The sequence below is a fragment of the Enoplosus armatus genome, chromosome 7 (assembly GCF_043641665.1).
Source record: "Enoplosus armatus isolate fEnoArm2 chromosome 7, fEnoArm2.hap1, whole genome shotgun sequence".
Taxonomy (NCBI): domain Eukaryota; kingdom Metazoa; phylum Chordata; class Actinopteri; order Centrarchiformes; family Enoplosidae; genus Enoplosus; species Enoplosus armatus.
In genome coordinates, this window is record NC_092186.1 from 1,222,633 (window position 1) to 1,244,495 (window position 21,863).

A 21,863-nucleotide genomic window follows, 5' to 3' on the forward strand; every position below is an offset into this window, starting at 1 on the left:
AATGTTTGCACACTGCAGAAAATCTGAAGTCATTTTGTTTGTTTCCTAAAAGGAACAAAAGAATCTGATTGAAATAATTTCTCTGAAGGTGTTTTATAAATCTGAGACAGAATGACTTGTGAGGACAGATGCTTCCTGCACAGTGATCGATGTCCATCTTAACAAGTTATTGAGTCTCGTTTTCAGACAAAATGCAAAAACCTCTGACTCATCAAGTCATCTTTGCCGGTCATTGAGTCCTCCAGGTCTCTCAGGTCTCTCACGTCTCTCAGGTCTCTCACGTCTCTCACGTCTCTCAGGTCTCTCAGGTCTCTCACGTCTCTCACGTCTCTCACGTCTCTCTCAGGTCTCTCACGTCTCTCAGGTCTCTCAGGTCTCTCAGGTCTCTCACGTCTCTCAGGTCTCTCAGTTGATCCACGTTAATCGCTCCATGATGCAACCAAACTTTATCTTCTTCACAACCATCGAGGTGGCAGATGAGAAAACAGTCACTGACCAGCGACTTCTGTCGTAATAAGACCTCGAACGTTGAAATTCAAAGTTAGCCTGATAAAAACAAAGTGTTTCTCCTCGTTCTGGCCTGCGAGGAGACACTGATGCTCATCTCTAGAAACTTAGAAAGAGTAAAACTTCACTGGAACAAGTGGGATTATTCCTCGTTTTAAGAATTTAACCTCGAATCTCAGACCGAACTCGTTTCTGTTCAGTTTGTTATTTATGTGTGTGAGTCCAGAGTCTCATTGTTTGCATTGCATTGTGGGTGATTTTTGGCATTTATGTGTTTGTGTGTGTGTGTTGGTGTGTTGTTGTTCTCAGCATGTCGGCCAGGCTAACGAGGTTGGCACTGACGGGTTTTAAGTGAAATCTGCCTATTGTCTGCTGGTATTACATGAACACACACACACACACACACACAGCTGGGTGAGATTATCACTCTCCTGTGTGTGTGTGTGTGTGTGTGTGTGTGTGTGTCCCAGGAGACAGCGGACAATGAACGTCTTTACAAAACAAAAGCAGAAAGAAGCGCATCTCTCGTTCACAATAGGCGCCGTGTACTAGCCGTCTCGCTAGCCGGATTACCGCGGCGCTACCAGCGGCAGGCTAACTCTCTAATCCTGCCAGCATATCTCACCATTCACTCAACACCAGCACCGCCAAGCAGTGCAGGGTTTGGGGGGTGGGGGGTGGGGGGGTACATGTGGTGTGTCTTGGTCTAATTAATTAGCAGTGAATAAAGACGCAGAGTAAGAGCATTAGCTCGGCGAAACAAGAGGAATCCGGCTTTACCTTGTTTCTTGTTTTAGAGGGACGCTAGTTTATCAGCGAGATCCAGGACTGTCCATCGTTAATGCTCACACACATTCACACAATGTAAACAGACACATACACTCCAGACTCGTGGATTATAGCAGTATGGATCCAGGTCCAGAGGTGATTGTGTTTGTTAATTAACAGCAGTGTGAGTGATGGATTCATTAGCAGCTGACAACATGAGGAGCAGATGGATGAAGCTCTGCAGGAGCCTGAATCCAGTTTGACACACAACACAGCAACTAAACAAAGCACCACCCGTCATGTCGCTGTTGTCACTGTGTCTTGGTCCAGGCGAGTCCATGTTGGTGGTGGACGAGGGCTCCTCGGCCTGTCTGTGTGGGGGGGTCCTGGGGGCCTCAGACCCCGACAGCCCCGCTGACCGGCTGACCTTTCACCTGGAGACTCCTCCTCTGCACGGCTTCCTGGAGAACACGCTGCCGACGCCCGGCTCCGAGAAGAGCAACGCAGGAGTCCGAGTCGGTCAGTGTGTGTGTGTGTGTGTGTGTGTGTGTGTGTGTGTGTGTGTGTGTGTGTTTAGCATACATCTGACCCTGATCGTTTCCCAGAATCCTTCAGTCTCGTCCACCTGATTTCCGGTTTCATCAACTACGTTCAATCCGAGAGCAAAGGGGCGGAGCCGACTGTCGACCAGCTATCCATCAGTGTGAGTGACGGGCTCCATCGCTCCGCCCCCGTCCCCTTCTACATCATCATCAATCCAACCAATGACGAGACGCCTTCGCTGCTGCTCGCCAACTTCACCGTACGTTGACTTTTCGTCTTTAGCGAAGACCTGAGACGGTGTAATGATCATTACGGCCTCATGGGGGCACTAGCATCTTTGTAGAGTGATTGTTGTTCTCCACCTCCTGCAGGTGAAGGAGGGCGGGATTAGGGAGCTGACTCCGTCCCTTCTGAACGGTTTCGACCTGGACGCCCCTCCGGACGTCCTGACCTTCACGGTGGTGCAGCCGCCGGCTCACGGCAGCCTGATCAACGGCATCTACGGCACCGAGATGAGCCGCTACAGGGAGATGGGAGCCGACCTCCTGCAGAGGAGCCTCCCCGTCACCTCCTTCACCCTGCAGGAGCTCCGACAGGGTGAGAGAGACACCACCAGGTCTCTGTGGCACAGACAGACAAACAGACAGACAACCGTCTTAGTTGATTCTGCGAGGACTGAAAGGAAATGTTTTGTTTTTTTATTTTCATGGTGGTGTTTACGTGTTGTCCGTCACGTTGTCGTGAACACGAGATCTCCGGATACACATCCACATGTGAACTGGTTAGAGTTTGGTGGTCAAAGGTCAAAGGTCACTGAGAGCTCACAAAACACGTTTTTGGCCATAACTCAAGAATTGATGACCATATCTCACAGCTGGTCGGACACTGAATAGGTGAGACTTTTGACTCAAAGGTCAAAGGTCATAGTGAACCCACTGACAGACGGACATAGAGCCATGCTGCTATAAGAACAGTTTCAGAACATGTAGAGTGCCATTGACTTTTCTGAGCAGCCCAACTTATTCTGAAAATAAGAGTGTGCGGCATGTCCTCCTAAGATGTAGTGACTTTAAATAAAGTCAGAATGAGCTGAGGATTGAAATGTGTCAGTCTTGTAGTGACTCTATAAGCCCTCCTGCTCTGTGACTCATGTATACATGTGTCTGTGTGTTTCTGTGTATATATCTTTCACATTTCTGTGTTTTTAGTGTGCAAACAAAACAAATGCTAAACAGAAAAGCACTGCATTTATAATTATATGTCTTCTTCCTCCTCATCCGGCTCCTCTTCCTCCTCACTGCCAAAAATCCCTGCCCTCCCTTTCACCTGCCCCCCCCCCCCCCCCGCCGCCCCCTCCCTCTGCAGGCATGAAGATCGTGTACATGCACGATGACACAGAAACCCTGAAGGACGCCGTGGCTCTGCGGCTGACAGATGGCGTCCACACAGTCCAGGGGACGGCTCAGGTCACCGTGCTGCCGGTCAACGACGAGAAGCCACGGCTGCTCAAGTACACACCGACACACACACACACACACACACACAACAACACACACACACACACACACACACACACAACAACACACACACAGATGTGGGTGATGTGAGGATTTAGTGTTTAATCCTTGTTAATATGATATTTCTGTAAATGTGTGTCTGACATGCCACATTATTGCTTTGTACATGCTGATAGCTACTTTCTGACATTGATATCATTGAAGTGTTTATATATTAAGTATGACAAAAGCTTCTTCTCTGAATATGTGAACATGTGTCCTGTTACATGAAGGCTCAGGTTACTTGTTGTAAGTGCAGTTTTATTTCCTTTGGCTGCCTGATTTGGTCCAAACAGTGAAATGTTTTAAAACAGTTAAATCTATAATAGAGTTTCTGACGTGAAATAAAAATGAATGGAAGGGATCAGGCCTTCATCACCATGATCACACACACACACACACATGTGGATTCATCCGCCGCTGAAAATAGTCCCCAACAGATGCACTATTTCCTCCTGTTAGTTTGATAAAAACTAAAAAAGACTGACTGTGACATGATTATCAGAAGTCTGCTGCTGCTGCTGAAGAAACTCAGCAGGAGGGGGCGAGGTCAGGGGAGTCAACATGGGACAGAAAGGGGGGGGTATGTGTGTGCACATGTGGCAGATCGCTTTGCTTGAGTGAGTGGTTACAGAGGAAATCTGTGACCCCTCCTCCACCCCCACCCATAATATTTTCATTTGAACGAGTGATTGTGAATTTGCATCCTTGACTGGGTTCCCCGTGCTGTCCCATCACGCCCCCCCCCCCCAGCCCATGTGCGCTGTCCCCAGATCAGTTGTTTGTGTGCGTGGGTGCGTTGGCACAGGCCGAGCTGGTACTGTAAAGGCCACCGAGGCAGAAGTAACGCAGAGACTTGGCAGATGTCGGCCTCCTTGTTTTTGCGTTCCTGCAGGACGGACGTGGCAGCTTCTCTCCTGCGTGGATTTTAGTTCCGAGTGAAGAAGCAGCCAGACGGTTTCTGATGTTCACCCCCCCACCCCATCCCAACACCAACAAACACCACCAAACAGATCTCCCCCAGATCTCCATGATCCCGCTGGAGAAACCTGCTCTCACACAAACTGTAAAACTTCTTCCTGCTTGTATGAAAGTATCTGCAGGTCGTGTTCATCACAACCGTCCCTCTCATTCACGAGACATTTAAAGGACAACTGGGTCTTATTTCTACTTTTGTCCATCATTACACATAAATACACACATTGTGCGAATACATATACCCGTGGAATAAGAAATAAGAAATGATTCATAAAATAAAGCAATTACTAAAAGCAAAAACTACTGGTGGAGGAGGCGGCGGGTGGAGGAGGCTGGTGGAGGAGGCTTTCAAAGGTGGAAAATAGTTTCCTGATCTTGTCGTGGTAAAATGCAGTTTTTGCAGCAGTTAAGCTGGAGGTAAAGGATGATGAAGAGGGTGATGAAGAGTCTGGTAACCACTGAGGTCTGTTGGATCAAGTTTACACTGAATCATTGTGTCTTCTTCTTCGTTGGTGTGTCAGGAACGCTGGGTTGGAGGTGGACTCCGGTGAGCGCAGGGTGATCTCCAGTGTGGCTCTGGAGGCCGAGGACCTGGACACCCCCCCAGACCGGGTGCACTACTTCCTCGGCGCTGCACCACGCTTCGGCACACTGCAGCTGAAGGTGAGCGCTCAGACCAGAGCTTTTCCTGATTTGATGCACGAATAAACTGAATAGATCATTTCTGCATTTAGTTCCCAAAATGTAAAAGTTTTGTTATTATTTATTTTAGTACTCACAAACTTCTTCAATCTAAGTGAGATTATTATTATTAACAACATTTTCACTATAATTACCAAACAGAAAATCTCCAGTAGGTTTCAGACATATTGGATTATAAATGAAACATCTTCTTTTGTTATTTCTGTGGTTAACGGATTATGTAGAACTTTGGGTTTCACTGTTTCTATTAAAACCAACAAATAAGACTCAGGTTGTTCAGAATGATCCACTCTTCGTGGTTCTGACTCGTCTGCAGACCGAGTCCGGTTGGACGGAGCTGTCTGCCGGTCAGAACTTCACTCAGGACGACGTGGAGATGAACCGTCTGTGGTACGCACACACCGCCAACGCCGCCGGGTTCAAAGGTCACGACAGCTTCCGCTTCACCCTCAGCGACCTGGACAACGAGACTCCCGCACAGAGCTTCTTCATCTCAGTCCACACGGTGCAGAAAGGTCAGAGGTCAAAAGTACAGTTCAGTTCAGCAGGTAGAAGTCATGAGACTGTAATTAGACTTTAAAGATGTAACAAATATCATCAGGCCTCGTTTACACGTCTCATATCCAGATAACATCCAGATGAAGACACATTCACGTACACACACAAACAACAGTGTCCGTCTCTGTTGGTCAGTCCAGCTGATCACAGTCCGTCTTTGTTCCCTGGGCTACATGTGAATCAGTCCAGAAGGAGGTGCTGATGCACCTGAAGCTGTTTGGTAACCGACCAAAGCACCAGAAGAAGAAGAACTTCAACAATAAGAGTTTAGCAACAACAACACATGTATGAATCGTGGAGCTGCTTTGTCCTGTAGCCTCGGTGATGTAGAGACAGCTCAACTGGAGCTGTCAGCAGGGACACATGCTTCGAGTGACGTCAGATCTCTGACGTAGTCAACATCTGGCCAGTTTACTCCGTCAGAACCGCTTGTCGGACGGTCGAACCGCTCTGGAAACCTCCTCCTCAACTTTCCATGTGGGATTAGAGGGAGCTGCACCTCCCGCAGTGATCGGTCGGCTGACGCAGTCCGAACTCTCAGCTCTCTCTCTTCATTCCTGACACAACGACTGTATTTCTGTTTTCTTTTCCTGTGAACAGCCGAGTGCGACACTGAATACCTGAAAATGTGCACCTTTATCTCCATATTTAAACTGTGTCACCCCCCCTTCACCCCCCCCACCCCTTCTCACGTGGTCGAACGCGTATGTGAACTAATTCTGTTCAAGTCTACAGACATGCTAGAGGCTCTGCGAGGCTGCGCCTTGAGCCAAATGCTAATATGCTAATATGCTAACATTGTTCACCATGAGTCCCGCTGAGGCGACACTTTAGGGACTTCTCATCCATGTTGGCTTAAAGGTTGGACCCTGAGACTAAAGTCCTGGACCCTGAGACTAAAGTCATGCAGCCTGAGACTAAAGTCCTGCAGCCTGAGACTAAAGTCATGCAGCCTGAGACTAAAGTCATGCAGCCTGAGACTAAAGTCCTGCAGCCTGAGACTAAAGTCCTGGATCCTGAGACTAAAGTCCTGGACCCTGAGACTAAAGTCCTGCAGCCTGAGACTCAGTCCTGGACCCTGAGACTAAAGTCCTGGACCCTGAGACTAAAGTCCTGGACCCTGAGACTAAAGTCCTGCAGCCTGAGACTCAGTCCTGGACCCTGAGACTAAATTCCTGGACCCCGAGACTAAAGTCCCGGACCCTGAGACTAAAGTCCCGGACCCTGAACTTTTCACACGACAGTGACAATAAGCAGCAGCATGTCGTCTTTATGCTCGTGGACATTTGTTTGTGTGGAGTACAAACACACACCGACTCTGCACCTTCACACACGTCAGCCCCCTGTGGTCCCCCTGTGGTCCCCCTGTGGTCCCTCTGGCCGGTCCTGGTTCATACATTATTGACCGCCCCCCTCCCTCCCTCCAGCTCACCGTGCCAGCTTTGCCAGTCGGGTGAACACGGTGCTGCGAGGCCTCGGCCCTTCTGGCTCCGGGCCCTCTGATCCTGGAGGAGCGGAGGTGAGAAACGGCCGACCTCCTCAGCCGGTGAATAATTAACGGAGGGGAGGTGGAGCAGCTGTGGAGGGGCGTTGGCTCTGCTCCTCTGGGTGCTCCTCCACCGCCTCCTCCTCCAACAATGATCCAGATAACTGATGTTGTTGGTTTGGTGTGTTAGCTTTGCAAGTTGAGCTTAAATCAGTGTGTTTCCATCCGTCCAGGAAGATAAATCTCGATGGAGACTTTAATCCAGAGTCATTAACAGTAAAGACGACACTTTAGTGTTTGTGAAGGATTTCACTTTTTAGGGGCTGCAGATCCTTTAGAGAAGTGAAGTAATGAAGTAACAGAGACGTCTGTCTGTTCAGTGCTTTTATCAACTGAAAGCCACAAGCTTCAGTTTTACTTTCCTCAATCAGCATCATTATGAAATCCTCATGATTCTACATTAAATACAAGCTGACATATACAGCTCAGGCATCCATGAAAGTAATACGCTGAGAAACATACGCGGTTGTCAAAACTACGCCCCCCCCCAGCGGACTGATAGCACCTTATTTTCCAGGAAAATAAAACTCCAGAGTGTTCGACTTTCAAGGTTTAACCTTCTCCCCTGCAGGCGACTTGGTGCTGCTGAGCAAGGCGGTGCGTCTGACGGAGGGCCAGCGCGTCGTCCTGAACACCGACGTCCTGCTGGCGGCAGACTCGTCCGGTCGTCCGGAGGAGCTGGTCTACGCGGTGTCGGTCCCGCCGCGGCACGGCCTCGTCCACGCCGTCCGGCAGCCCGGAGTCCCTCTGATCGCCTTCACGCAGCTGGACGTCGCCGCGCACCGAGTGTGTTACACCCACGACAACAGCCACCACGCAGAGACCGACTCCTTCAGGTCGGAACACACACACTTACAATATGGCTGCCAGCTCTGATCAGAGCTCTCTTATAAAAGTGATAAAGATCTGAAGAGAGCATCCTGGTTCAAAGAAATAAATCATTAAAAACATAATAATCATTTCAGCACATTTGAACGAACACAGCCTCCGTTGACTCGCTGTGTTGCTGTCGAGCAGCTGCGTTGTTTGACTTTGGCCCTCTCAGTTAAGTGAAGCTATTTTGCAGCACAGCATGAAATTCTGCACACATCAGGAGAATAAATGGCAAATTATCTGCCTCCATATTGTGAGAGGAGGATATTTCTGTCAGCAACGTGCCCCAAAAAAGTATCACACACAACATTTGGCCGACGAAAGAAAAACTGGGCACCGAGACGAGAGAGAAAAAAACTTGAGCGTCAGGAGACGAGAGGCTTTCTCTGCTGCAGTATGTTTATCTGCTTTTCCAGCCAATTTGGCAGCAGCAGGGTTTTTAAGAGGGGGGGGGGGGTGTTGGGGTGTGTGTGACCTGGAGTGTGTGCAGACCCCGGGTTTGTCACCCAGACCTCTGCTGCCCCGACCGGCTGGCTATCTGGCTGTAAAAGAGCGGCCAGATCACAGCCAAGACTCAAAGACTGAGGGACAGACTGACTGAAGGACGGTGAGACAGGCAGACAATCAGACAGACAGGCAACCTGTCCGTCACCGCTGTCCTTTCGCGAAAAACGAGTCTACACTGTTTTTGTCGGAGGTCTAAAACACGTCTGATGGTTTCACGTCCACCAACAAACTGTCTGATGAGAACTTCTCTTTATGGAGCTTCTTCTGCCTCAAAAGTAGATTTTCTTTCAAAAAGTCACCAAAAGGAAAACTGATGAGTCTCACACAGATGATTCGTGTGGAGAACAAGACGACGAGCACTTTGTCGAAGCTGACGGGGATCCAGATAAAGAACAAAAAGAAAGAACAAGAAGGTTTTGTGTTCCTGACGAGTGTCGAGGTCTGATCGTCATGTTTTTAAATCTTGGTTGTATAGGAGTTGAAATGATGTGACGTGAGTGTGAACAGAGGAGGACGACTCAGGTGTGGCCACATCTGAATAACACACCTGTGCATCATTTGTGTGTGTGTGTGTGTTGTGTTGCCGTGACAGCAGATGATGAATGGGCATTATTAGGAGAATAACAACAGCGCTGGCACGGCGGCGGCCAGAACGCCGGCCACAGACGGCCGTCCCTGGGCAAATATGGCCGACATCGGAGCCAGATGTTACACCAGGACCTGCCTCTGAGTGTGTGTGTGTGTGTGTGTGTGTGTGTGTGTGTGTGTCTGGTGGCCGGTGTGCTGAGGCCCGGGGCAGTTTGTCAGCTGCAGGGCTGCAGGGCTGAGAGGCAGATTGTGTTGGCAGAGGGCTGAGAGGACGAAATACACACACACACACACACACACACACACCTCATTTTTTACATCCAATGCACTTTTAATTGTCACTATAGTGTGTGTGTGTGTGTGTGTGTGTGTGTGACGATCTGGTGAACACACACTAACACTCACCAAAGCTCCAAATGAAAGCAGGCCTTTGTGTGAGTGATTGATGACTGACGCTGCTGTCGGTGTTACTCAAGAGACACTCAGGACATTAATTACTGTCCTTTATTTCAAATCTGAGCAGCAGAGGTGGAGATATCCGAATACACTGGATCCTACATTCCCCATAATGCACCTGGATAGTGTCCTCCATTAGAGCCTCCTGCCATCAAGTTAATTCATATATTTTTCTGTCTAGTCATTATTTTGTGGGGACAGGAAACTGATCGTATCTTCTTCCCAAAAGAAAACAAATGTTCCACAATATTTTTTACATTTCTTGGCAACAGATTTATTTATTTATATTTATATTCCTTGTATTAGTCACGTGACCCGTGAATAGTTTTAAACTAACGAACGACACATTAAAGGTTTTACATGCAAACTTAATGATAGATTTCAGATCTCAGATCTAAACTTAGTTTTGTCTTCACAGTTTTGTCGTCACCAACGGCGACTCGTCCCGCAGCGGCAGCCTCCACTTCACCATCGAGCACGGCGACCGCATCCCGCCGACCCTCCGCCACAACGCGGGCCTCCGGCTGCAGGACGGCTCCACGGAGACCGTCACCGCCGAGCAGCTGCAGCTCACCGACCCCGACACCGCCGCCAACAACCTGAGCTTCGTCGTCACGCGGCCGCCGCGCTACGGGAAGCTGCTGCTGAGAGGAGTCCCGCTGTCGCCGCCGCCGAGCTTCACCCAGACGGACGTGGACCGGCTGGACCTGGCTTACCGACACGACCCGGGCAGCCCGGCGGACATCGACAGGTTCTTCTTCCTGCCGACGGACGGGAGCAACAGAGGATACCTGGAGTTTGGACAGCTGAGAGAGGAGCCCGCTGTCTTTAACATCCAGGTGAGCTGCTTCACAGGACGCTGCTGAGCTCCTCGTCCTGTTCAGCTGCTTCATGTCTGACTTCCTCCTGGTTCTGATGTTCCATGTCGAGTGTTTTATTGCTGTTTTAATGGCTAATTTCACATGAGCTGATCAGTGATGCTGATCATTAAATAAAAGATCCAGATACGGATCACATGTTAATGCCAGGTGTAAGTGGGGCCTGACTCCCAGCAGAGTCCGGCAGAGTCCAGCAGAGTCCAGTAGCTGGAGTCTTTAGAGCCTCTTGATGACAGTCGTCTGTGTTTGCTCCCATCTTGTTGTTGGAGGTCGACTCTCAGGTGGACGGCTAAAGTACACAGATAAATATTTGAAGCAGAGAGCAGCAGGTGAGCCAAGACCACCCCCCCCCCCCACCCCGGCCCCGTCACATGCTACCTGCTCTGAGATGGACACACACACACACACACACACACACAGAGGCAGCCAGGTGGCTAACACGCTGGCCGGCCCGACTGTCCTGAGCCCCTGAGAGGCTGGAGGCTGTTTGTGATTGGACGACGTGTTTGGTAATGTGTGTGTGTGTGTGTGTGATGTACAGTATGTGAGGTATTTTGCTGTGTGTATTTTAGATGTTTATTTATACACAGACTCAACTTCTTTTGATATATTTTATTTTTTGGCTGCAACTGACGATTATTTTAAATCATATAAATCATTTAATCGTTTACTTCATAAAATGTCAGAAAAAGTGAACAATCTGAGGTACTTGTACTTTATTTGACTCTTTCTACTTCTGCTTCACTGCATTTATCTGACACTTACTTTACAAATTAAGATTTTTTACATGTTTTGATATAAATTAAACTCGCTGAAACGATTAGTTGATTAATCAATTAGTCGATTAACAGAAAATTAATCAGCAACTATTTTCATTCAGTCATTTTTCATGTAAAAACATTTGATGCTTTCAGCTTGTCAGATGTGAAGATTTTCTGTTTCCTGATTAAGTTCATGCTTTTACTGAAGTAACATTTTAATGCAGGACTTTTACTTGTATCAGAGTATTTTTACAGTGTGGTATTAGTACTTTTACTGAAGTAAAGGATTTGAATACTTCTTCACCGCTGGATGTTAAAGCACCTCATCTTTACGTTTGGTAATAATATAATATTTATGAATCTAACGGTCAGTCAGTTATCAAAATAATTGTTGAGTAATTTTATTTCTTTATTTTTTACAAATTGTTTCAGCTTTTAAATAACAAAAAATGAAGCTGAATCAAAACCTAAAAAAACAGAATAAAAATACATTTTGGAAAAAGGGAAACTACATTAAACAAAGAATCCGCTTCGGCCAAAGAAAGAAGAAGAAGGAAACATTTAAATGTAAAGAGCAGGTTTTAATAGTTATGATATTCAGTTTTTCACTCTTAACTCTGATACAGTGTCAGCTGATTATTACACATGACAGCAGCGACATCTTGTGGCCAGAACACAGAACTGCACCTCTGTCAGTTTCCTACATGTAACCTGAGATTAGTCTTTGTGTTTACTGCTGTGATGCTGCTGTTCTTGTTATTGCACTTACTTTTTACTTTCTCTAAAAATCTAATAAAACTAACAAAGTAAAATTAGAAACTGCAGTCAAGATGAAACAGCTCGGGGAAACTTAAAGTGCAAAGTAAGCAAAAACTGAAGTAAACGTAAACTGAAGTTCTGACGTAAACGTATTCAGTGACTTCTCTCCTTTTAACGTACAAAAGATCTGCTCTGATCTAAATGTTTTTAATAAAAGCCTCCTGCTGTGTTCAGGTGGATCGGGTGGACCGGACACCTCCCAGTCTGACCACCAGGCGGAGTCCCAGCACCGTAGCGGATCTGGGCGGCGGGCGTTACGGCATCTTCATCACCTCCAAACACCTGCAGGCCTCCGACCCTGACAGCCCCACGGAGGAGCTGGAGTTCTCCATCACCAGGCCGCCACACTTCGGCTACCTGGAGAACGCTCTCACAGGTGGGCTGCCCGTAGTGTAGAGTTTAAAGCTCCAGTAATCGATATTTCATCGCTGGATTCAGTTGGATTGAAACTCTGACTTCCCGTCCTGCCAGGAGCTTACATTAAAGGTCGCTTCACCCAGCAGGACGTGGACCAGCGCGCCGTGGTGTTCGTCCTCCCGGCCGACATGGAGGTGACGGCCGACAGCTTCCAGTTCCGCCTCAGCGACCCGGCGGGAAACACCGCGCTGCCTGAGATGTAGGTTTGTAGAAGGACCCGACTGTGGATCTATCAGCGGGGCCCTGGTCTGTGTATGTGGCCACTTGCCCGTGTACTTTTGGTCTGGGACCCTTTCTCCTGGTTTGGACTCCTGAGTTGAAGGGGAATATTGATGCTCTAACATACGACAATATTTTAGACAACAGTGTTCTTCCAGTTTGTGACGATGTCTCATAAAGACTGGGCACCTTTGGGACAACGGTGGAAGAAGTACTCAGTACTCTACTGAAGTAAAAGCACTGAAGTACTTGTACTGAAGTAAAAGTAGTAATACCACAGAGTAAACCACAATAAAAGTACAATATTAGCATCAAAATATACTTAAAGTACCAAAAGTACTATATACAGTGCATCCGGAAAGTATTCATGGCGCTTCACTTTTTCCACATTTTGTTATGTTACACCCTTATTCCAAAATGGATTAAATTAATTTTTTTCCTCAGAATTCTACACACAACACCCCATAATGACAATGTGAAAAAAGTTTTTTTGAAATTTTTGCAAATTTATTAAAAATAAAAAACTAAGAAATCACATGTACATAAGTATTCACAGCCTTTGCCATGAAGCTCAAAATTGAGCTCAGGTGCATCCTGTTTCCACTGATCATCCTTGAGATGTTTCTGCAGCTTAATTGGAGTCCACCTGTGGTAAATTCAGTTGATTGGACATGATTTGGAAAGGCACACACCTGTCTATATAAGGTCCCACAGTTGACAGTGCATGTCAGAGCACAAACCAAGCATGAAGTCAAAGGAATTGTCTGTAGACCTCCGAGACAGGATTGTCTCGAGGCACAAATCTGGGGAAGGTTACAGAAAAATTTCTGCTGCTTTGAAGGTCCCAATGAGCACAGTGGCCTCCATCATCCGTAAGTGGAAGAAGTTCGGAACCACCAGGACTCTTCCTAGAGCTGGCCGGCCATCTAAACTGAGTAATCGGGGGAGAAGGGCCTTAGTCAGGGAGGTGACCAAGAACCCGATGGTCACTCTGTCAGAGCTCCAGAGTTCCTCTGTGGAGAGAGGAGAACCTTCCAGAAGGACAACCATCTCTGCAGCAATCCACCAATCAGGCCTGTATGGTAGAGTGGCCAGACGGAAGCCACTCCTTAGTAAAAGGCACATAGCAGCCCGCCTGGAGTTTGCCAAAAGGCACCTGAAGGACTCTCAGACCATGAGAAACAAAATTCTCTGGTCTGATGAGACAAAGATTGAACTCTTTGGTGTGAATGCCAGGCGTCACGTTTGGAGGAAACCAGGCACCGCTCATCACCAGGCCAATACCATCCCTACAGTGAAGCATGGTGGTGGCAGCATCATGCTGTGGGGATGTTTTTCAGCGGCAGGAACTGGGAGACTAGTCAGGATAGAGGGAAAGATGAATGCAGCGTACAGAGACATCCTGGATGAAAACCTGCTCCAGAGCGCTCTTGACCTCAGACTGGGGCGACGGTTTATCTTTCAGCAGGACAACGACCCTAAGCACACAGCCAAGATATCAAAGGAGTGGCTTCAGGACAACTCTGTGAATGTCCTTGAGTGGCCCAGCCAGAGCCCAGACTTGAATCCGATTGAACATCTCTGGAGAGATCTGAAAATGGCTGTGCACCGACGCTTCCCATCCAACCTGATGGAGCTTGAGAGGTGCTGCAAAGAGGAATGGGTGAAACTGCCCAAAGATAGGTGTGCCAAGCTTGTGGCATCATATTCAAAAAGACTTGAGGCTGTAATTGCTGCCAAAGGTGCATCAACAAAGTATTGAGCAAAGGCTGTGAATACTTATGTACATGTGATTTCTCAGGTTTTTTATTTTTAATAAATTTGCAAAAATCTCAAAAAAACTTTTTTCACATTGTCATTATGGGGTGTTGTGTGTAGAATTTTGAGGAAAAAAATGAATTTAATCCATTTTGGTATAAGGCTGCAACATAACAAAATGTGGAAAAAGTGAAGCGCTGTGAATACTTTCCGGATGCACTGTATATATGTATAGTATATATATATTATTAGATTATAATTATTGATGCATTAATGAGCTCATTTCAAATACTTCTACAGTATATACTTATATACTTATATCTGCTCAACAAAGTTCCATCTTCATCTATAATATTACATCGTCATTTATTTGTTTATATTTTATATTATTAATCTGAATCTGCAGAGTAACTAAAGTTGTCAGATAAATGTAGTGTGTGTGTGTCTCCTGCAGACTGGAGCTGTCCTGGTCTCGGGTGGAGCTGTCGGCGACCTGCTACAGGACCTGTGAGACGGCGGGGACGCTTCAGATCCAGATCCAGCGCAGCGGGAAGAGCGCGGACCCGGCGTACGTTGCCATCCAGGTGCGGTTGTGACGCTTCCTCGGCGGTCTGGACTCTGTTGGCTTTTATCATTATTATTAAGTTTGTTTCATGTCCGTCTTTGTGCAGGTGGAGGAAGGATCGGCCAAACCCGGCAGAGACTTCACTCACAGCACGGCCGGTCTCATCCAGTTTGACCCAGGTCTGACTCTACTGGTTCAGGTCTACTCTGCTTCATTAAAGACTGTCAGGGGACTTTCTGTTAGATCATTTCTGAACTGTGAAGGACATGAAACTCTGCTTGTTGAGTCACAGGTACAAACACTGACAGTTTAAAAATCCATAACAACTTTAGGAGAGAAGTAAACTACACGTCCCAGAGTGCATTGCTGTACAGATTCTGCTGTACAGATTCTGTTTCCTGTTGATCTTTGTGGATCTCCCCGGGTGAATTCAGCAGCTCTGGACGCTCCTGTTATCCATAAAGCAGGAAGGTGGAGATATTTTTCCATCCTGTCTCTCTGTTTCCTGTTCAGGAGTCAGTGTGAAGACGTGGAACATCCACCTGGTAGATGACGGTCTGGAGGAAAACCACGAGACCTTCACTGTCACCCTGAAAAACCCCAAAAACGCCGTCCTGGGACAGCGGACCTCCGCTAGTGTGGAGATCATCGACCCCAGAGGAGGTGAGATCTCCTGCATGTCGGGACTTCTCTTGGTTCCTCTTCGTGTTTGTTGATTCATATTTGGGATCTGGACGTTTCGATCAGGACGCGGTGGATGAGGTTTCATGTTTCCTCTGAAAGTCTTCTGTAGGGGGAACATTTTCTTTGTGGGACTTCTTTCTGTGTATTTACATTTGCTTCTGCACGGAATGAATGATCTCAGCTGTCAGTCACAGATGTGTGCAGATGTTTTGCTCCTTTTTTCACCGTTGATTTTTGCCTCCAGCAGCTTTTTGTTTTGTGGTAAGTTTTGCTAATAAAACTTATATTGCCAAGAAAAAAGAAAGTACCCTCTCTGCTGTCTATCAGGTCGGTGCGATCCAGACGACCTGAGGGTGGAGGAGGACCAGAGGCGACTCCCAGCTCCTCCTCGCCTCCCTGACCCTCTCAGGCCGGAGGTGGAGGACCCCGTCACCGACATCGAGGCGGAGCTGCTGTGGGAGAACCAGCCTCACCCTCCCCGAGGCGACGTCCCAAACCGACGGCCCTACCTGGACTACGGAGAGGGGGAACCACAGGACCAGGCGGCCTCCAGCTACAGCCACAGTCACTACCACAGCAGGCAGCTGCCAGGGACGGGCACTGGGAGCACTGGGAGCACTGGACTCAGGGGCAGACACGGAGGACTAAAGGTGAGTGAGTGAAAACTTTGCGGCTGAAGCAGCTTCGTCGTTCTTCCTCGTTGAGCGGCAGCAGTCTTCAAGGCCTCATTCATGTTTGTGCTGATGTTCAGGTGCGTCTGTCAGGAGAGAGGAGGTCTGAGGAGAAGGTCTGGACGGTAAGACTCACTGTCAGTGTATCCACAGTCACACACACACACACACACACTGTGTCAACGTGTGCCTCCTCCATCAGTTCCACAGTCTGACTCCTCTCCGGCTGGAGGAGCTGAAGCCGGGTGGTGCCGGGTGGAGCTCGTCGCCTCACAGTCGCCCCCTGCAGGAGCTCCCAGTCGGAGACCCTCCTCAGATGGATCATCCAGAACCCAGACACCACCCAGAGCTACGCCAGCGCAAGGTACACACACACACACACACACACACACACACACACACACACACACACACACACACACACACACACACACACTACTTGACGTCCATGTTAACAGATGTGTCACACTAACACACACTCTAGTTCTCCTGGTGAAGCGTAAACTCTTTATAACTCGTGAACATCTGCATTGACCCCGTGAGGGTCCCAGTTTCACTGAGTGGAGGAAGCTTTGGGGAGGGAAAATCTACGATCAAATCAAACACTGAATAGATTATTGATACTTCTGACGGACGTCACCAGTCAAACAACTGCAGCTGAAACCTTTTTTCTTTTGCCTTTAAATGTGTCACACACCCTGTGTAGTTGAATGATATCATTATTATTATTATTATTATTATTATTATTATTATTAGCACAGTTGTCATCATGTTGCTCCTCTCCTCCTCCTCGTCTCTCCTCTTGTTCTCTCTCTCTCTTTCCTTTATCTTCATGTAAAGTCTACCGTCCTCAGTATGAAGCGAGCATTAAGGAGCTGTAACGCTGTCGTGGAGCTTCTGGCCTGTGAATAATCCCAGTCTGAGCTGGTGTGGCTCTGACAGCGGGTTGTTTCTGTTGTGATCATTCTGTCTTTGTGTCCTCAGACAGGGAAGTCGGTCAGCAGCTCCTGTCCCGACGGTTGGACTCACTACAGGAGACGCTGTTACATCCTCAGCTCGTCTGTGGCCAGCTGGTCCAGCGCCGAGAGGACCTGCTCACTGCTGTAAATAACCTCCCACGTAGTCCATCGTGTCTTTATATTATTGTTTCTCTGATATCTGAGACCTGCGAACGTGTTGATCAGACGCGATGGACAGTAATATGAACGAAGTTGCAGTAAAACCAGATTGTCCTTTTAACTATAGAAGTTTACTTAAGTTCTGACAGCCGGAGGATATCACAGTGGACAGATAGACCAGGAGCCAAGAGAGAACCAGGACAGATAGACCAGGAGCCGAGAGAGAACCAGGACAGCTAGACCAGGACAGCTAGACCAGGACAGCTAGACCAGGACAGCTAGACCAGGACAGCTAGACCAGGACAGATAGACCAGGACAGATAGACCAGGACAGATAGACCAGGACAGATAGACCAGGAGCTGAGAGTCACTGTGAAGACTCAGAGACTCCAACACACTGTCACATTATCATTCCATACATATTTATAATATGTGCTTTAAATCTTGTTAAATCGTGTTAAATTAATACCAGAATCTGGACAACACTACCTCACTAATAAGTAACATATTATCAGTATTAAGTATTATTCGGGTTTTGGCCCCTCAGAGCCATTTTGTTCTGTGGTCAAATACAAGTCCAAGAAGAAAAATAACTTCCAGGCTTCTTTTTTATAGTAGAAGTGTAGGCGAACACGAAACCTATATAAATCTTCATAAAACAAAAAAAGTCTTTACTTTAATGATCAGATGTGTTTTTTTTGGGGGGGGGGTTTATGAGGACTTCATCACTACTAAAAGATTCAGCCTAACTGTGATGAACCTACGTGACACAGTCAAATAAAAAGTAGCCCAGCTGGACAGAAAACAGCTTCACATTATAATGCTTATTCAGGTTTAGGTTTAGGTGCCTGCACATGTATGAAGGCCGACTTTACTTGTATTTGTGTGTGTGAACATTTGACTCTGATAAGATCATTTGTGTGTCAGGTTGAGCAGCAGGTTGAACAGCAGTCTGACCAGCGTGCGGTCCAGAAGAGACATGACCTGGCTGTGGAAGTTTGCAGGGAGGAAGCCATTTTGGATCGGTGAGCGGCGGCTGCTCTCATCACAACATGCTGTCACATTTTTTGTCTTTACTCTTTGGTAACATTTTTGTGAATGAAACTTTCCCACACATGGAGCAGAACAGGCAGCCTAACATGGCAATATTAGGCTCATTGATTGTGCTAATGATCAAATCTCATGAAAGGTGAAAGGTGTTCATCCGGCTGAAATGAGCGCGTTTGTGCAGTTAAGAGAGTTTGCTGAATCTGACTTTGAACACAAACTAACCTGAGAAACGTCTGACTTGTAGGTTCTTGCGTGACGCCTGTTGTCTGCCAGGGTCACCTGCATACTGCTCACTTATTGTTGCTAACTCTTCTTCATGTTCCTCAGGTCTGTCTGGAGGTTCAGGTCGCTGGATGTGGGCTGACGGTCGGTCAGTGTCCTTCTCCAGACTGAGGGGGGCGCCGCCGGGCCGCAGTGAGTCCGACGTCGGCTCGGACTGCGTCCTGGTCGAAAACCCCAGAAACTGGATTTCCACAAGCTGCTCCCCCGAAACTCAACACACATTCATCTGTTCATCGGCGGCTCACACTCACTGAGAGACACTCTGCATATTTACTGCTGCCAGTCACAACGACCTCTGTGACCCTGATGAAGTCATATTTAATGATACGCAATGATGCTGCTCTGTACATTAGTTTTCATATTTTTGTCATAATAAAGATTGCTGCACAAATATGAGTCTGTGCATTTAGATAAAGCAGTACATTTACTCAAGTACTGTACTTACAGTCCAAATTTGAGTGGTTTGCACATGTGAAGTCTGTAGTATCATGATGTGCATCAGGTGAATTCACACGTCTATCAGAAACCCACTTGTTGGAGCTGTACTCCGGTTCTGTCTTCATGAATGTGAAACGATCAGCAGCACAACACCTCAGATACTTGTGACGACTCGTGTCAGACTGAGGTCAACCAAAACAAACAAACACAAAACAGCAGTTAAAAACATGATAAACATACATGATTATGATGTTGGCGTCTGGGATTCAAGAGCTGCTCCATATTCTTTATTCTTTTATTTAAACAGTGCAACGTCCCAACTTTATGTTAACTAATTCAACCTTTTTTATTGTTATTTATTATCTTTATAAACAGTCTATGGGCTGAAATAACGAGTCAGCTGAGGGACAACAGTTTATTGGTTGAATGGTTTTAACATTAGCTAAATAAAATCGATACCTAGTGCTGACGTTACTTCATATTTAATATGATTACCCAGGTACAATGATTTACTCTTCTATTTCATATCCTGATACCAACAGTTATTTCACTCTTAATGTTGTGATTTGACTCCTGAATCTACAACGGCATTTTACGTCGGCCATTTTGTTACAGGAGCACGATGACTTTGTCTTTATCCGCTTGCTAAACACTCTTATTGAAGCATTATTTGTAAGTATTGTGGGTCATTCAGCTCTGAAATTGTGTATGCTGTTTTGATGTTGGGTTGTACTGTGTTGAGCTATAATTAACCACTTTAAAATTGCACCAACTAATAAGATACTAAGCTAGCAAGTTAGGTTGAAATAGCAAGAGTTAGCTTTAGCTGAGGCACAAAATAACAGTTTAGCTAACACTACTGTTGGTAGTCTGTCTAGTTTTAGCTAAATGATAAATATCAGATTTTATATGATTAGAAGCAGGCATATACCCAAATACAGTGATTTACGTTAGCTAATATTTTACTACCAGCAGTGATTTTTGCTGTAATTACTAAACAGTGACCCCAGTGGCACACATCCCACTTCTGTTATTTTATTGTCAGAATGGCATATAAACATCCATCCACGCTCTTGTTGAAGCTTTTATATATATGTTTAGTGAATTTCTGGTGAATGTAGCCTGTGTGAAATTATATTGAATCATCAACTTTGAGATCAGATACTAGCTTGGTTGAAATAGCTTGAGTAGGTTGTCTGTCCTGTTTAAATATTTGCTTAATTATAACAATAATTACATAAAATTAAAATGCAATGAGTCCTTATTTTCACTCTCATGTGCTGATGTGACTTAGCAAAAAACATTTGGCCTTCATTCACTTTCTGAACACTTTTATTGAAACATTATTCATATTTAGTCCGTTTGTTTAGGCTAAATGATAATTATTTTATTATGATGATAGAGAAGAAGATAATCATGTGACAGTGACTCCTCGCGCAGTTCCCAAGTTTCCTAAGATCAGCATTTTACGTCCAGTAGTTTACGTCACCATTTTATAAAAAGGCACTGTTACTACGCCAAAAAACCTCCATCCTCTTTACCACTCTGAAGCATAATGTGTAAGTACTCCACTTGTTTCAGCTATGTTTCTTTTGTTAGTGTTTTTGTTGTGTATGTCCATATTGTATATATATATATATATATGTATACATATATATGTACCTTACTAACGCTAGCTAATTACCCTTTTATGCTAGCCATTCGGTGCTAAAGCAATGCCACTGCATTAGCACTACCCTGCACTATAAGCTACAGTTGATAAGCTACTGCTGGGCTGTGTAGAGTTAACATGCAGCTTTTCAACATTAGGTGCACTATTAGGTGTATTATACTACACTAATATAGTAAATGGGCTATGCTTGCCATGAAAACCATATTCTTGACTGTGAGAGATATTCCAGTGTCTTGTTTTACTATAGTCAGGTGCAGGTACCCAGTCGTTTGTTCTATACTTACAAATTACACCTAATATGTCCATTATGTAAATGTACATATGTGAATACAATTGAGTGTAATAGCAATGTGTCTTCACACAGAACAGCTAAAGGCTGATAGTTGAAAAATGTTTTGAAGACATTATTGTTGAGGGATGATTCTTAAACCATAGTAAATGTAGTTTAAAAAGTTTAAGAATTCTTTGTTTTCTTATGTTTTTGGAGAATGTTTATTTTTTTAAATGCAGGTACATTATAGCTGGTGCTCTTATGCCTGACTCAGTGAAGACAACAGAATGAAGTGGATTCCCAAAGCTAAAGGTAAGAGGTCAAAGGTCACATTTTCACATACATAGTCAAATAGTAGTCAATAGTCAATAGAAAAACTGCACATTTTAGTAGGAACATCTCTAATGCTTAACTGCATAAAGTTGGGGAGATAATTTATAAGTATAATTTATATAGACAATTAACATCAATGGGCTTTTACAACATGTTTAGATACCTAAAAGATCATTTCCAATATCAGCCTCTACCTGAGAGCTCATTTGCATGAAGCCAATAGGAAAACACCAAACCAAAGCTGGTGTAAACATACCACTACAGCGACTTAGTCCTCGACCACACTACTCAAACATATCACCACACTAAACCAGTAGTATGAACGCGTCATGATGCAAGATTAAA

At 46.0% G+C, this 21,863-nt stretch overlaps 1 protein-coding gene across 1 annotated transcript in view; it reads left to right on the forward strand.

The window, feature by feature from the left end:
* frem1b (Fras1 related extracellular matrix 1b) overlaps positions 1 to 19,182 on the forward strand; it is a 32,090-nt gene extending 12,908 nt beyond the window's left edge. The window contains exons 17-35 of the mRNA XM_070908651.1: positions 1,606 to 1,794; positions 1,881 to 2,077; positions 2,190 to 2,415; positions 3,184 to 3,328; positions 4,874 to 5,015; positions 5,371 to 5,569; positions 7,730 to 7,994; positions 10,001 to 10,421; positions 12,215 to 12,416; positions 12,512 to 12,656; positions 14,889 to 15,018; positions 15,106 to 15,178; positions 15,513 to 15,662; positions 16,011 to 16,333; positions 16,435 to 16,479; positions 16,557 to 16,718; positions 17,339 to 17,457; positions 18,412 to 18,497; positions 18,850 to 19,182. Of these exons, the coding sequence (XP_070764752.1) occupies positions 1,606 to 1,794; positions 1,881 to 2,077; positions 2,190 to 2,415; positions 3,184 to 3,328; positions 4,874 to 5,015; positions 5,371 to 5,569; positions 7,730 to 7,994; positions 10,001 to 10,421; positions 12,215 to 12,416; positions 12,512 to 12,656; positions 14,889 to 15,018; positions 15,106 to 15,178; positions 15,513 to 15,662; positions 16,011 to 16,333; positions 16,435 to 16,479; positions 16,557 to 16,718; positions 17,339 to 17,457; positions 18,412 to 18,497; positions 18,850 to 19,058 (3,428 nt within the window). The 3' untranslated portion in view covers positions 19,059 to 19,182. The remainder of the gene's footprint in view (positions 1 to 1,605; positions 1,795 to 1,880; positions 2,078 to 2,189; positions 2,416 to 3,183; positions 3,329 to 4,873; positions 5,016 to 5,370; positions 5,570 to 7,729; positions 7,995 to 10,000; positions 10,422 to 12,214; positions 12,417 to 12,511; positions 12,657 to 14,888; positions 15,019 to 15,105; positions 15,179 to 15,512; positions 15,663 to 16,010; positions 16,334 to 16,434; positions 16,480 to 16,556; positions 16,719 to 17,338; positions 17,458 to 18,411; positions 18,498 to 18,849) is intronic.
* The last annotated feature ends 2,681 nt before the right edge of the window (positions 19,183 to 21,863 follow it).